Below are 13,512 nucleotides of genomic sequence, written 5' to 3' on the forward strand. Positions count from 1 at the left end.
AGAGGAAAAAGCCAGAGAGCCTAAGTTCCGCATAACTAAACACCCTGTGTAATTATGAGCATTTTTCCTTCTGCCAATGTCTGCTTCAGCAGCTTTCCAATCATCCAGTAAGGGAGGAAAAGCACTGTAGTCATCTGAAGCAATCAGTGGTTCGAAGTCGATGCTGACGCAGTATTTGGCTCCACAATCAGTTTCTGTTAAAAACTGTTCAGCTAACGGTGAGAGACACGTGAAGCAGTCATGTGACCGCAGAGGCTCAGGGGAGCCTCCGAGTGGCTGGGGTTGCACGCAGTGGCAGGACGTGGACTGTAACAGATGCTTTCACTGCATCTCAACAATAAACGGGACTGAGGAGAAACTCGAGGCGTGACAGGTGGACGGCAGTTCTCACCACTTCCGGGGTCAGTTCACTGGGCTCAGAGGTGTGACCTCCTTATCTTCCTTCAGGAGCCCCCTTGAGGGAATCCCCTCTGAGACTGAGGCCACATGCTCGGGGACGCACATCTCCGGGCACCTGTGTTCCCGCCCCCTGTGCCCTCGCCGGGCGGACACCGCGTCGTGCACCTGTCCTCTTTGCGGGTGACCGTCTGACACGCACACGCCCCCCTGGCGGCATTGGAAGCCCCTTGAGCTCCCCCGGTATTCTGACACCTTTTCAAGAGGAGCCTTATTAAAGTCAAGATAAAGCACACTGCATGTCCCCGATGCTCCAGTTCACCACGTGGCTAACGGAAGAGGAAAAGGAGGCCGGCTGGACAGCAGCTGGCTCTTCTCTCTGCTCCTGCTCCTCCAGACTCTCCTGACCGCCTCCAGAATCGTGACTACACACATTCCAGTAATTTCCCAAATTAGGCTGATGAACAATTAATCTCACGCATAAGTCACCCCTCCCTATACCCGTGACATACCAGCATTTTAATTCTTCCCTTTGCAGCGTCAGGGACCAATTCAGCCCCCCAGCCCTTCTCAGTGACGGCTGCGAACAGCCCTGGGACACACAGCGGGTTGCCGGAGCAGAGCCGCTAAGCTCCAGAGGAGGCCAAGGGGTCTGGGGAGCTGTGGGCCTGCGGTGTCTGGTGACTCCAGTCTGGATGGTTACGAAGGACCAGGAGGCGCTCTGCCTGCAGTGGCTGTGAGACAGGCTGTCTCACCAGTTTATACCTGGAAACTGTACATCCTTCGGGCGACTCCTCAGCAGGAGTTGCCGAACAAGTGGGACAGACACAGCTAGCTGCCCTCTGCTTGCCCTCCCCTCTTCCTTCCTTAATAATGGACGGAAATGTGCCCAGCTGAGGGACCCTTCCCAGGCTCTTTGGCACGGAGACAGTCCATGAATTGTAAGCACGAGTCTGTGGCAGACGGGACTTCTAAGAAAGTTCTTCAAAGGTGGGCATACTTGATTATTTGGCCACAAGGCAGACCCTGTGCCTTCCTCCTAGAATGTGGATGTGATAGCTGGCATCACAGCAGTTAGTTTGCAACCATAAGGAAAGCACTACAGAGAGCAAAGGAAAAAAGGAGGACTTGGTTCTCTGGTGAATAAAGCTGCCTCTGTGACCCCACAGGACCCACTGCCCACTCTTTTGGTGTCAGAAAGATGACAACACATCCCCACTTCATTTACGTTACTGTTCCTTTGGGTCTGTTTCTAGCAGCCGGATTCCAGTCTGAACCAGTCCAGCAGCTACCCTTACTTCCCCGATGCTGTCCCAGTAAAGCCCCTTTGCAGGGGTGCCTTCACAGTGACGGCACGCTCCTGGGAGCGCTGAGCAGGACTGCCTTCCTGAGAACGAGGCCGGACTCTGTTCTCATTCTTGATCTTGTTTCACAGATGCTACTCTTCACTTCCAGTCGAGGCTGGAGCCCCCAGGCTTGACAACGAGACAGGCGTCCCCTCCACTCATGCCCTGGCCTGACCTACTACAGCACAGAGTAGGCACTCACACCAATTCCTCGACATGTGTTCTTGACTTTACTAATAGCAAAGAAATTGACCCCAAATTTCTTTCTGTACAACTGCCATGATGGAGACATTCAAATCCCACAATAGATACTGGTTGTTGTAGGGGTGGATGGAGGAATACAGACAGAACCATGGGTGTGTATGTCACAGCTCAGTATTTAATAGCATTTTCACCTATATTGCTTCCTTTTCTCTTCACAACTGCCCTTAAAGTAGTCAGGGCAGGTGGAAATGTCAGAGCTTTACAACCACAAAAAAAAAAAAAAAAAAAAAAAAGGCAGAGGCAGAGAAGAGCTAAGATGTTTCTTGAAGGCAGATAAGTAGTATTGATAAGTAATAAGAGTCAGGCTTTATGGACTCTGGGCCAGGGCCAACTCTGGGGCTGTGCAGGCAAAAAGGTGTGTGTGTGTGCCCTTGGTGAGTGTTCCCCTTGTAAGTGAGCCCCACGTGAACCCCATGTGAGTGAGCCCCATGCTGAGGGTCCAGATATCTCCCCTGGCCATGGGTCCATCCTGATCTGCCAGCTGTGGAGCCCAAGGGGCCAGTCCTGGGGCTCGGGCATGACTCTCAGACAAAAAGGGAAAGGTCAGAGGCTGAAACGGCCTGAGAAGCTCTGCTGGTGACCGAGGGTCCAGGGCAGGAGCAGGGCAGGGCCTGGAAGCAGAGCATGGCACAGTGCTGGGGGTCAGCTGCCTGGGCATTACCACTACATGGAGCACACAGGTCTGGGTGTGCCAATCACAGCTGGAAAACATGCCAGGAGCCCCAGGGGATGTGTGTTTCCTGTGTCCACACTGAGGTTGGTGGGATCACAGCCTGCATAGAGGACTCACAGAGAGTCAGAAACACCCTCAAGTGAGCAAAGACGTGGATTGTGATCACCCTGGGGGCCCCGAGACTTGCTGGGGTTCCTAGCTCCAGGCTCCCCCGCCAGCCACCCAGTAGCCGGGCAAAGGGACGGCAACCCAGCGACGCAGGCTGACACGCAGATGGGAAAACCGCACACGACATCTGCTCATAAGCAGCTAAGAAGAGAGAGACTCTGAACACCTCTGCACGCAGAGCTACCGGAAGTCAGGTTCTCACCTGCGCGAGGAGGTAGACTCCCCCCAACCTCACCCGAGCCGAGGCATCCAGAGATGGCTCCACGTGCAGTCAGCGCCCGCCTCCAGCCACGTCCAGACCCACGAGGCCCTCGTGCTGGAGGGGCAGCCACGCCGCCAGCAGTCAGGCCGGATGAATCCCCTGTGGGGCCCCACTGACCTCAGAGGGGCCAAGGGTGCCCAGAAAACAGCGTTGCTGACTCAGAGGACCCAGCGTTAGTGCTGCTCTGCCTGCGTTAGCCCAGCGACCTCAGACCCGCTCAGTGCGAGCCAAACGCACCCTGTTTCACCCCAGAAACTGCCAGTGAGCTGAAGAGGGGGTGGGCTGGTCCCATGGGACAGGACGCCCCAGAGAGAGCTCACGTGGCAGGCTGGACGGGGTGGAGGGCAGCCCAGAGGGGCTAGGTGTGAAGCTGCACCGCACACGCCCGTGGCTCCTCTCAGCCCACGTCGGCGACTGGGGGAGTTCATCAGCTCACAGCCGGACCAGCGCTCCCGTCTGCAGCAGCTGCCCCACCCCCGGGCCCCTCCGGTCTCCCCCACACACCTGCCGACAGGTCTCCCTTCCTCACACGGCGCTTTGATCATGTCGCTCACAGCCCTAAAGCTTCCCCCGGGACGGCGGGACAGACGCGAGACGCAGCACCCCACAGCCCTTCTCGGTCAGGGGGAGACTGTGCCCCGCACGGAACATCAGCGCACCGGCAACAGGAGGAAGCCGTCACTGTAAACAGTGCTGGGGGACCGTCAGCAGCAGTGTTTGTCACTTTAAGTGTTTCCGAATTTATTGTTATTTTATTAAGCGGACTAATTAAAGCAAGCGTGAACAGAGTGGGTTTTCAGCTATTTTCATTTTCCAGTGAGTGATCGAGAGGCGCAGGCAGACACACAAGCCCTTCCTGTTGTCCTGCACGTGACGTCTCTCTGCTCGTCACCGTGAAAGAGGGCTGACGGCACTTAATTCGTGAGGAGGATTTATGGGCTCCGGGATGGCAGCAGACAGCCGATCAATACGGGATGAGAACGACAGCGTGTAATATCAGGGAACATTAGGTCTCAGGCATGATTTGGGGAGAGACGTGGGCAGTTAGGAACCTTATCATTTGAAAAAGGCCAAGGCCTGGTAGCAATAAAAACGCCTAAGCGAATCAACTCACACCTGTGAGTCAGGACAGGGGAAAACTGCTCAGAGAAAAAGGGGTTTCAATTTGGCGGGAAAACTGGTTCCCGGGCCAGGCTCTGGGCTGCTCTAGCGCACCACTGTGTCTAGAGAGGGTCTATGTGTCGCTGCGAAGAGCGCTGAAAGTGGAATGCAGACGTGGAGAGTGTCTCTGAGGGTCCAGCCCTTCCTGGGGCCAAGACCTGGACCCTCCAGAAAACAGTGGAATTAGCTGGAAATGACGGGGTTGGGTCTCAGCACATAAATGTAAGGCCTGCTGGCTTTATGGCACTCTGCCTGGTCAGTTTTGGGGGGTGGATGTGGGGAGGGGTTTTTATGGATCTAGTGAACTGTTTGCTGGCGTAACTGAAAAGTGAAACCCAAAGTGGGGGTGGAGAGCAGCGAGTCGCAAACCCCGTTACTGACTATTGTGTTACATCGCTAAAAACAAAACACTGAATAATCACTCTCTGTGAAAAACGTTCACAGCTTCACACAGGACTCCTCAGCCACCTCCACTGCAAAATATACCATTATTCCTCTTAGAAAAAGTTAATTCCACAGGAATTTTCAGAATAAGTGGACCAGTTAAAGGATGTGTAGAGACACATTCCATCCTTAGGAACCAGAAAGAAGCAGACAGAATGATATATCCAATCCCTTTCTGTGGTTTTGCTATAGTTTATGAATAGAAGGAGAGATTAAATTAAATATGTGATTCATCCCCTTCTGATTGCTCCCTCGAGGACTGAACACTCTATTTTTATTTCAACAGAAATAAATATTTCAAACATTGAGTGAGTTGATCAACTCACTTGCTCCAACAGAACCTGGCACATCTAGCTTCTCCAGTGGAGAAGACCGTGCCGCTCGGGCGGGCTCACCTCCTTGCAGGGTGTACTCAGCCACCGCCCTGCTGAAGACGCCCAGGCCGGCCCCGTTGTAGGCAGCCACCTGTATCTCGTACTGGGTCCAGACGATGAGCTCGGTCACCAGGCAGTAGCTGACCTCGGGGCTGCTGATGTTTCTCTGCTGGTACTCCCCAGGAAGGCCGGCCAGGCGGTACCTGCGGCAGACCAGGAGAGACGGCTTGAGCCAGAGACTGGGCTTCCCCGAGGTTCTCCCACGTGGTTAGAGGAGATCGGGGTAGACAGACGAGAATAAAGCCCAGAGGTCCGCCCCAGAAGACACTACTTCCACTTCCATTGCTAAGAAGGTCTGGCCTAATCTCATAGTGACTAGAAGTCTGGGCTAACAGATCTGATGCTTCAACCATGGGTTCAGGAAAAATGATCCCTTTTTAAATCGTCCAGGGAGTACCGTAACTCAGGACCCCAGTTTTCAGACGCGATTTCTAGTGGGTTGCGGCTACAAATCAGTCCTAGAGACCCCTTCCTCCAGCGACTCTGAAGCGCGGAGGAAAAGAAGCGGGCAGGCTCGCGCATGCCGTCCAGAGTCAGAATGACTGGCTTTCAAAGGCGCTCACACTCCTGAAACACGGGCCCACTGCTAAGAGTGGCTTTTAGGGGACCTGCGAGAGGGCAATGTGCAGGCTCTTTTGTGGACGAAAGGCAGAGATTTAAAGTCGCATTTATTTAAAACAATGACCTACACGACTCTGAACACAGAAAACATTAGCTGGGAAACTGGCACTTGCACAGGGAAAGGCCTGTTGTAACATTATTCTGAGTGGCGGACGTCTTCCCTGAGCATGCGTGCAGAAGTGAATCTTTCCTCTGGGTAAACCGAGGGGCGAGAGCTGTGGGAATAACTTCCTCGGTCATCATACAGCTTCCAAGAGCATGGAGCTTCTAGCCGAGAGCTGGCTCCTTCCTCAAGAAGACACGACTCTGGTGCTCAGTGGGGATGGCAGAAGTGCACAGACCTGGGTGGGGCGGCAAACGCAGCCACTCCCACGGTGGGCTGGGGTCTTCAGGCACCTCCAGAACGCTGAGCAACCCTGCAGAGGCCCGGTCAGTCACCGTGCTGTCCCAGGGCCTCAGGGCCTGGACGCAGGGAAGGGCCTGAGCCGGACTCACTCGAACCAGCGTGTCAGCAAGGCCACGGCCCTCAGAAAGGAGAAGGAACTCCGAAATCCAAGCCTGGAGTGGGAAACAGCTCTCCAAGGAGAGTGATGACTGAAAATGCACTCAGAATGTACGGACACGGTAATAAGATGTTCTTCGTGAAAATCAGGGTTTTCTGAGACTCGTCTTGGAGCCCTTCCTGCTACAGGCCACTTGTGTGTGGTGAGCCCTGCCGGAGAGGAGGCAGAAAGGATCGAGGGCAGCCAGGCCACGAAGGGCACAAAGGCCCCGGGATTTCCTGCCTCGCGCCTGAGAGGAGCCGCAGGACACGGGCCCGCAGCGGCCCTGGGGGAGGCGCTGGCACACGCATGGCGCTCCGTGATGGGCAAACGTGAAAGAGGCCTCACACCCGTCTGTGCTTCTCTCCCACCCCCTCCGACTGCGCTGCACCTCACTGGACTCCCTGCCAGGGGTTAGCGCTGCTCACGGCGGGCTGAACCAAGTCTATCGTAGGATGGCCTGTCTTCTAGACAGGGAAGGCTTGGTGTGGCGTCATCCGGGTTCCAGCCATCTCCCCATCTACAGAGCAGGGACTTTGAGAATAAATGGCCCTGGGACAATCAGACAGGCATTTTGAAAAAAGGCAAATCTTGGCTCCCACCCACACCAGACCCAAGTAGCCTGGCAAGTGACTGGGCCCAGGACCATGGGTACCCAGCAGGGTACAGCGGGCATGGCTGCTGGAGACCCCCGCTTCACTGTCTGGTACGCATTCCAGGGAGAGCAAAGCAAGCTGCCCAGAAGACCAAGCTGAGAGGAAGACTCACGAGCTGGAAGGTCTGAAGCCAACTCTTCACCTCTCTGAGCCTTGGCTTCCTCCTCCCTAAGGTGACGTGGTAATAATGGCACCCCACGGGGTTGGTTCAAGAACCAGGTGAAACAGTGGGCGCAAAGGAGCCGTGATGGATTAAAGCACCGCCCCCAGAACATTTCTCTGTTGGGAACACTGCTTGTGTAGGAAGTATGCTAACAGAGAACCCTGAGTTCTGAGCCCTGAAACTGAGCCTGCTCAGCCCTCCTCCCAGACCTGTCTGTACGAGGCGGGGAGAATCTACCCCTCAGATTCCCGGCGCTCCCTTCCGGCAGGGAGCGTGGTCCATTCTGACCAGCGGCTTCAAGGCGCTCTTGTAATATTCACAGAATGTCTAGGAAGGTCATAATTAATAACAGAAGCACAGGGCATCGTCCGCTGAAGGGCCGGATACGTTGCCCAGGAGACCGCCTCAGAGAGAACAAGGAGATTCTTTACATGGAAATAAACAGGGGAATGTTTTTAAAGGACATAACCCCTATGTTCCTCTCAAAGAAACACCCTGCCCATCATCATGAATATTTTATTCCTGTGCATGCACTCTAACTACTTCTTATGGCTGGAGCCGTGGGGGTGATTTATTTCCATTTGGTTCTTCCGTGGACCGTGCTGCTGGTCTGACATGGAGCCCTGTGCCCTGGAGGGTACACGCTTGCAAACAGAGCTGATCTGCAGACTGGAAGATTATTTGGAAATGTTTCCCAGCAAATTCATTTTGGCATGGATCTTCAATTTTTGAAAACTTGGGATATTCACAGCCTGTGTGGTACACCCGTGTCTTGGGGCTCTCTGGATTGAAGCCCCTGCAAATACGGATGCCCTCTTTTCCAGCACTTGCCTCCACTGACACCATCACAGAAAATCCTTTTAAGAGTCCTAATCCCACAAAACAGGGAAGTGTGCAGTGCCCAAAGGGGCCTCGAGACATCAGAGAGCTTGCATTAGGAAATTCCACGCCCCGAGCCTGGCTCTGTGGCCTGACTTTTAAAGTCCTTTTGGCAGATGGAGCCCCAGGAAACTTTTCTTCCCTGTTGTCAAAAAAAGACAGAGGCGGATGGGAGGGGGAGGCCAGTCCAGAGGGGAGACCAATTTTCTTCATTAGTTGATGAGCACGGAACCAGGGGACAGCTGGGCGAGCAGCGAGGGAAACCTGGGCCTCGAGCAGCAGGAAGCGCTGGGCTGCTTTCCCGAGGGAGAGACCAGGCTCTGGGAGCACCCACGGGCCCACAGGTCCACCCACGGGTCCACAGGCGCCCCCTGCCCACAGGAGGCCGATCGGCAGTTTCCTCTGTGATCCGGGGGAGGCCGGGGGCTCAGGGACCGAGGGGGCCCTGCGTGCGGGTTCAGTCCTGTGGCCCTCGTGCAGCCGGTGGACGGCTGCGTTTGAACCTCTTCAGGCAGACAATGATCTAGCTTGTGTTCAGAGGATAATTCATACGCTTGGGGACAACTGGAGAACAGCAGTGAATTGGTTGTGGCAGGCACACATTACGTGCATATAGATAAATGCGGTATTAAATGATGAGCTGGTGATTACATAAATACATGCTGGGGATGAGCTGACTTCTGTGTGCAGACAGTGGAGTTTAAGAAGCAACTCTCTCACAACGTTTACCGTTTAGCTAAGACGTTACGTCACTCCATGTGAGACCTTTGGTAGCCTGGTGTCTCCTGGTCATGGGTCTAGCACGGGCGTGGGCTGGGTGTCTGCGCGTTGGACACCCGCCAGCCCTGCCCGCAGAGGCTGGCGACGGGTGTGCCCATTAGGAGGGAGGTAACAGTCACCTTTTCAATACTGGTTTGCTTTTTCCCTTTCACTTGCGTTGACAAGCTACTAAAACGATCACTTTCACTGCCATTTTAAACTTAGCAGCAATTTTTGGCAAAGCAGGTTCCTCTGCCAACCCAGCCAGGGCTGGCTCGGTTCACGCGAGGCACTCAGAAGCCAAACCCCTCTCAGAGGGGCAGAGGGAGCGAACTGGCCACTCCTGGGCCACGTCTGGTCTGCAGCTGGGAGGGTGCGGCCTGCCCTGTGTTTTAGAACATACTAGTTTCATTCCCAACACGGGAAAACTGTGAGAATGCATGTCAAAAAGCCAGACTTTTACCTTTTTTTTCCTCTGGAAAACCTGGCAGCCCAACATACTAGCATGGTAAAAACTGGCCTGTAATGAAATCAATTGTATTTTTATCGATTAAAAATCACTATACTTTAGAACGCATACCTCTGGTAAAAAGCTAGAGTGAAAGGACTTACAAGGGATAAGCACACCTTGCTCCCAGCCTGGAACAGTCCCCTCCGTTCCGCTAAACTGCACCCCCTGAGGGTGGGCTCTTGTGTGTGCGCATCACGGCTGGATCTGCAGAGCCTGTCCCCGAGAGGCTGCCCACAGGTGCTCGTTCTCGCTGTTGGCCGCAGTCTCCACCACCCCCGGGAGTCCTACCGCTGGCCTGAGTCCAGATGACCGCTGGGCTCCTGCAGACGTCTGAGCTTGCGGCCTCAGCAGGACGGACCCTGAGCTGGCCACAAGGGTGAGGGCCGGGCGCGGTACTTGCCTGAGGACGTACCCACGGAGCGCGCCGTTGTGCTCCGGCTCCGGGGGTGGCTGCCACTGTACCATGATGGACTGGTTGGTGCGCCCGCTGGCCACTATGTTTTTTGGGGGAGCGCTGGGTGGCTCCTCGGGGAGCATCAGTCTGAAAAGAGAGGGCAGGAGAGGAGGAGAGATGAGCCCCAGGAGTACGGAGCCCTCGCGCCCATTCTCAATCTTGCTGAATCTTGAGCTGAACTGTGTACTCGAATCGAGTGACAATAAAGCAAAACACACAGCTGATCCGACAGGAAGGACAAACCAATGTGACGGGTCCCGGAAGACACAGGGGGCGGGCTTGCTCTGCCTGAGCGGCCCACGGTACCCCCGCCCTTTAAGGACCCGCGAGCCGGCTCGCGGGCCAAAGTCCAGGGCTGCTTCCAAATCGCTTTCTTTGGCCCCTTCAGTATTTCACACACCCAGCCCCCAAGACTAGACAGCAGTCGTTCAGAGCTCTCAACACGTCCACTGCACAGGCCCGCCGAGCGCTCCGGCTGGCTGGGGGGGCTGCGCTGAAATGCGATAAAGCCCTTTTCCCAGATCACATCTGAACGGGCTTGAGAGCAGCTGCCGGCCTGGGTGGGGAGGACTCAGCATCAGGACCACCACCAGGGAAACACGGGGGCTCGCTCTGCCTCCTGAGAACCTGCTGGGTGCTTATGAGTCCCACCTCACAGGTGGTCGGCTGCACAAAGGGCCCAGAGACACCGCCAGCTCTTTAATGTCATGGACACAGGGGGCTCTGCGATCGGGAATGCCTCCTGTCTGCGTAGTCAGAGCGCCCCAGGGACCTAAGAAACTTCCCTCTGCAGTGAAGGAGCCCTGGCCCGCCCCATGAACCCCTACGCTTCCTCTCGGTTACAGGCTTCCCACTCGTGTCTGTTCCCCGCTAAGGTCAGTCAGTAAGGGTAGAGGTCGAGGACCTCGAAGTGACCTTGATGATGGCCTCCCTCCGCCCCACGAGATGCTCGGCTCCCCTCGCTGCGCCAAGCCTGACGCGGCGGCTCACCTGCTCGTCTCTGCGCTGTACTGGCCCTTGCCCACCTGGTTCACGGCACACACTCGGAATTGGTAGGTGCGAGCCGGGGTCAGGCCGCGCACCGTCACGCTGGTCATCTCGGGGCTGACGTCTGACAGGTGCACTTTCCAGGGAGAGTCTGAAAGGAGGAGCAGAACAAGCTCGAACCTCTGCAGGCGCCCATCTGAGTGAGAACAGGAGAGTGCAAAGTGCACCCCCGTAAACCGCCTCCCTCGCTCGCCAAGGCAGATGGCGAGGCTGGCCCCACTGAGCGGACGCTCACACCGAGGCGCCGGGCCGCGGCGAGTACCGGTGAGCCCGGCTCTGGACGCAGGCCACCCGCTCCCGAGTCCGGGGGTGCCCGCCGCCACCCCCAAGCTGTTGTCTACATGTAAAGGGATATTTTTTGCTCAGCCTGCATGTGGCAGTTTAAATGGAACCAGAACGTGGCTCCTCACTCCCGTGTTCACTGGGCAATGAGAAGGCGCTGTCAGCTCACGTGGCAGATTGCAGATTTGTCTCCCAGAAAAGGATGCTGCACACGCCACCAAATGATGAATAAAAACTATATTCATTAACATTTTAATAAAAGAGGAAATGAGCACGATAAAGACAGATGGGCCATGCATTCTGCCGCCCATCTGCGTGGCGGCCCGTTCCATCCACGCCCCTGAGCGGCTCTGGCTGGAGAGACGCTGAATGAAACTCATAGTGAGTTTAGGAGATCTTTCCCCTGGGCTTTCCGGGCAGGTGTGGAAGGGTGACCCGGCCAGCCAAGGGAGCTCTCCCATGCAAGGCTTCAGAAGTCTCTGCCTGGCCCCCACCCCTCCCCGGGATGTTCTCTGCAGAGTTGAGACAGGCTTTTTGGCCGGATCACCTTGTAGAGCCTTAGGATGAACAAGCGCCCTGTCAGGTCCACTTGGAATTACTCTGAGGCTGAACTGTGTCTTCAAGTTATCAGTGAAGTGGGGATGGGCAGCTCTTACGGGAATCAAATTGTCCTTCTTGTTCCTTGGAAACGGTGCTGCAATCACTCGCCCACGTCTGAGAGTGTCACACAGGGTGACTTGTGACCCTGATGTCAGACAGGCTCAGCTCAGACTGCACACAGGCTTACCCAGCCCAACAACATCACAGCCACTTCTGCGAAGACCTAGAGGCCTGGCTATGGAGACTTAAAAGTCTGCACTTGGGGGCTCATCAGAAACGCACTCGGGGTCTTTATGGGTGAAGAAGAGGCCATAAGCTGTTCTGAGATGAAATGAGGCCCTCAGAGGCGACTCCTGTTGACCCGCACGCAATGCCGTCCATGCTAAGTCTGGACTCCTCGATGGAAGCTGCACGCTCTGCAGCACGGCGCCAGTTGGGCCGTGAAGGCTGAGTCTTTTTAATTATTTCAAATAAAGCTGCTCCCAAAATGGCTTTCTGGGATGGCAGTCCTCGCCACCAGCTGGGCATTCCTGGCTTGCGCTGCTCGGAGACAGAGGTGATCTACTGCTGACAAGGAGCCCCGCTTTTATGTTTCCTTTGAAAATGCAACGTGTGTGTCTCCAATTAACTAGAGAAACTCATACCAGTGTCTCCTTTTACTTTGGGAGCCTGAGAACCCTCTAGGGCATCAAACAGCTCGTGGTGACCTGGTTTTCTGGGCAGGTTCCCTTACAGAAAAGAGTCCTCTGTCACCACAGAGGGGGACAGACGCTCCGCTAGTGTCCTCTCGTCTAGTGTGACTGGACGCGGCTGGTGGGGACTGGGCACACTGAGTCAGGCTTCAGAGGAGATACAGGTTCCATCCTGAAGACGGCTGATACCCGGTTGGAAAGACAGAGAGCAAAGCCGACTCTGAGCTCTTCCGCTTACATTGCTTCAGCTTTGCTCCTGCTTCTTATATGAAAATGCGTGTTATGCGTGCTCGGCTGTTCAACTGTGTCTGACCCTTTGTGACTCCATGGACTGTAGCCTGGTAGGCTGCTGGGCCCATGGGATTTCCCAAGCAGGAACACTGGCGTGGGCTGCCATTTCCTCCTCCAGGGGATCTTCCTGACCCAGGGACTGAACCGCATCTCCTGCATTGGCAGGTAGAGTCTTTACTGCAGCGCCAGCTGGGAAGCGGTAACGCCGGGGGCGGGGGTTGCAAATCAAAAGCCCATTGAAGTCCACTTCACACCCCTTAGGACACCTGCTGTCCAAGAGCAGACAATAGCATTTCGGCAAGGGCGGGGCGAGGCCGGAACATGTGTACGCCGCCAGCGGGGATGCAGAACGGTGCAGCCGCTATGGGAAACAGGGCAGCGCTTCCTCAGAAAGTTAGAATCAGGGTTAGCGTGTGGTCCAGCAACCCATGTCAACACATGGGCCCCAAAGAACTGAAAGCAGGGTCTCAAACAGCTGTGTGTACGCCCATGCTTTTAACAGCATTGTTCACAGCGGCTAAAAAGTGGTGCAAATCAAGCGTCCATCAACAGATGAGTGTATGAACAGAATGCGGTCCATCCACGTGGCGGAATGTTAGTCAGCCTTAAAGAGGGAGGAAATCTGAACTTTGCTAAGGAATGCTAGTAGGCCTTGAAGAGGGAGGACACTCTGAACTTTGCTCCCACACGATGAGCCTTGAGGACATGATACTTGGTGAAATAAACCAGACACAAAAGGACAAAAAAACATGCAACTCCACTTAAACGAGACACCTGAGCAGTCAGATTCATGGAGCCAGAATTCAGAAGGCTGGGGGCCAGGGAGCTGTTTAATGGGACAGGGCTCCAGTTCTGCAGGGTGGAAAG

The 13,512-nt window shown here is 55.2% G+C and overlaps 1 protein-coding gene across 1 annotated transcript in view; it reads right to left on the bottom strand.

Annotated features, from left to right (window-relative positions):
• Positions 1–13,512, bottom strand: part of SDK1 (sidekick cell adhesion molecule 1) — a 724,823-nt gene that overhangs the window by 134,907 nt on the left and 576,404 nt on the right. The window contains exons 15-17 of the mRNA XM_069569592.1: positions 10,724–10,871; positions 9,680–9,820; positions 5,110–5,291 (exon numbers count right to left, since the gene is read on the bottom strand). Coding sequence (XP_069425693.1) covers positions 5,110–5,291; positions 9,680–9,820; positions 10,724–10,871 — 471 coding nt within the window. The remainder of the gene's footprint in view (positions 1–5,109; positions 5,292–9,679; positions 9,821–10,723; positions 10,872–13,512) is intronic.

This window comes from Ovis canadensis, chromosome 24 (genome assembly GCF_042477335.2).
Source record: "Ovis canadensis isolate MfBH-ARS-UI-01 breed Bighorn chromosome 24, ARS-UI_OviCan_v2, whole genome shotgun sequence".
Taxonomy (NCBI): domain Eukaryota; kingdom Metazoa; phylum Chordata; class Mammalia; order Artiodactyla; family Bovidae; genus Ovis; species Ovis canadensis.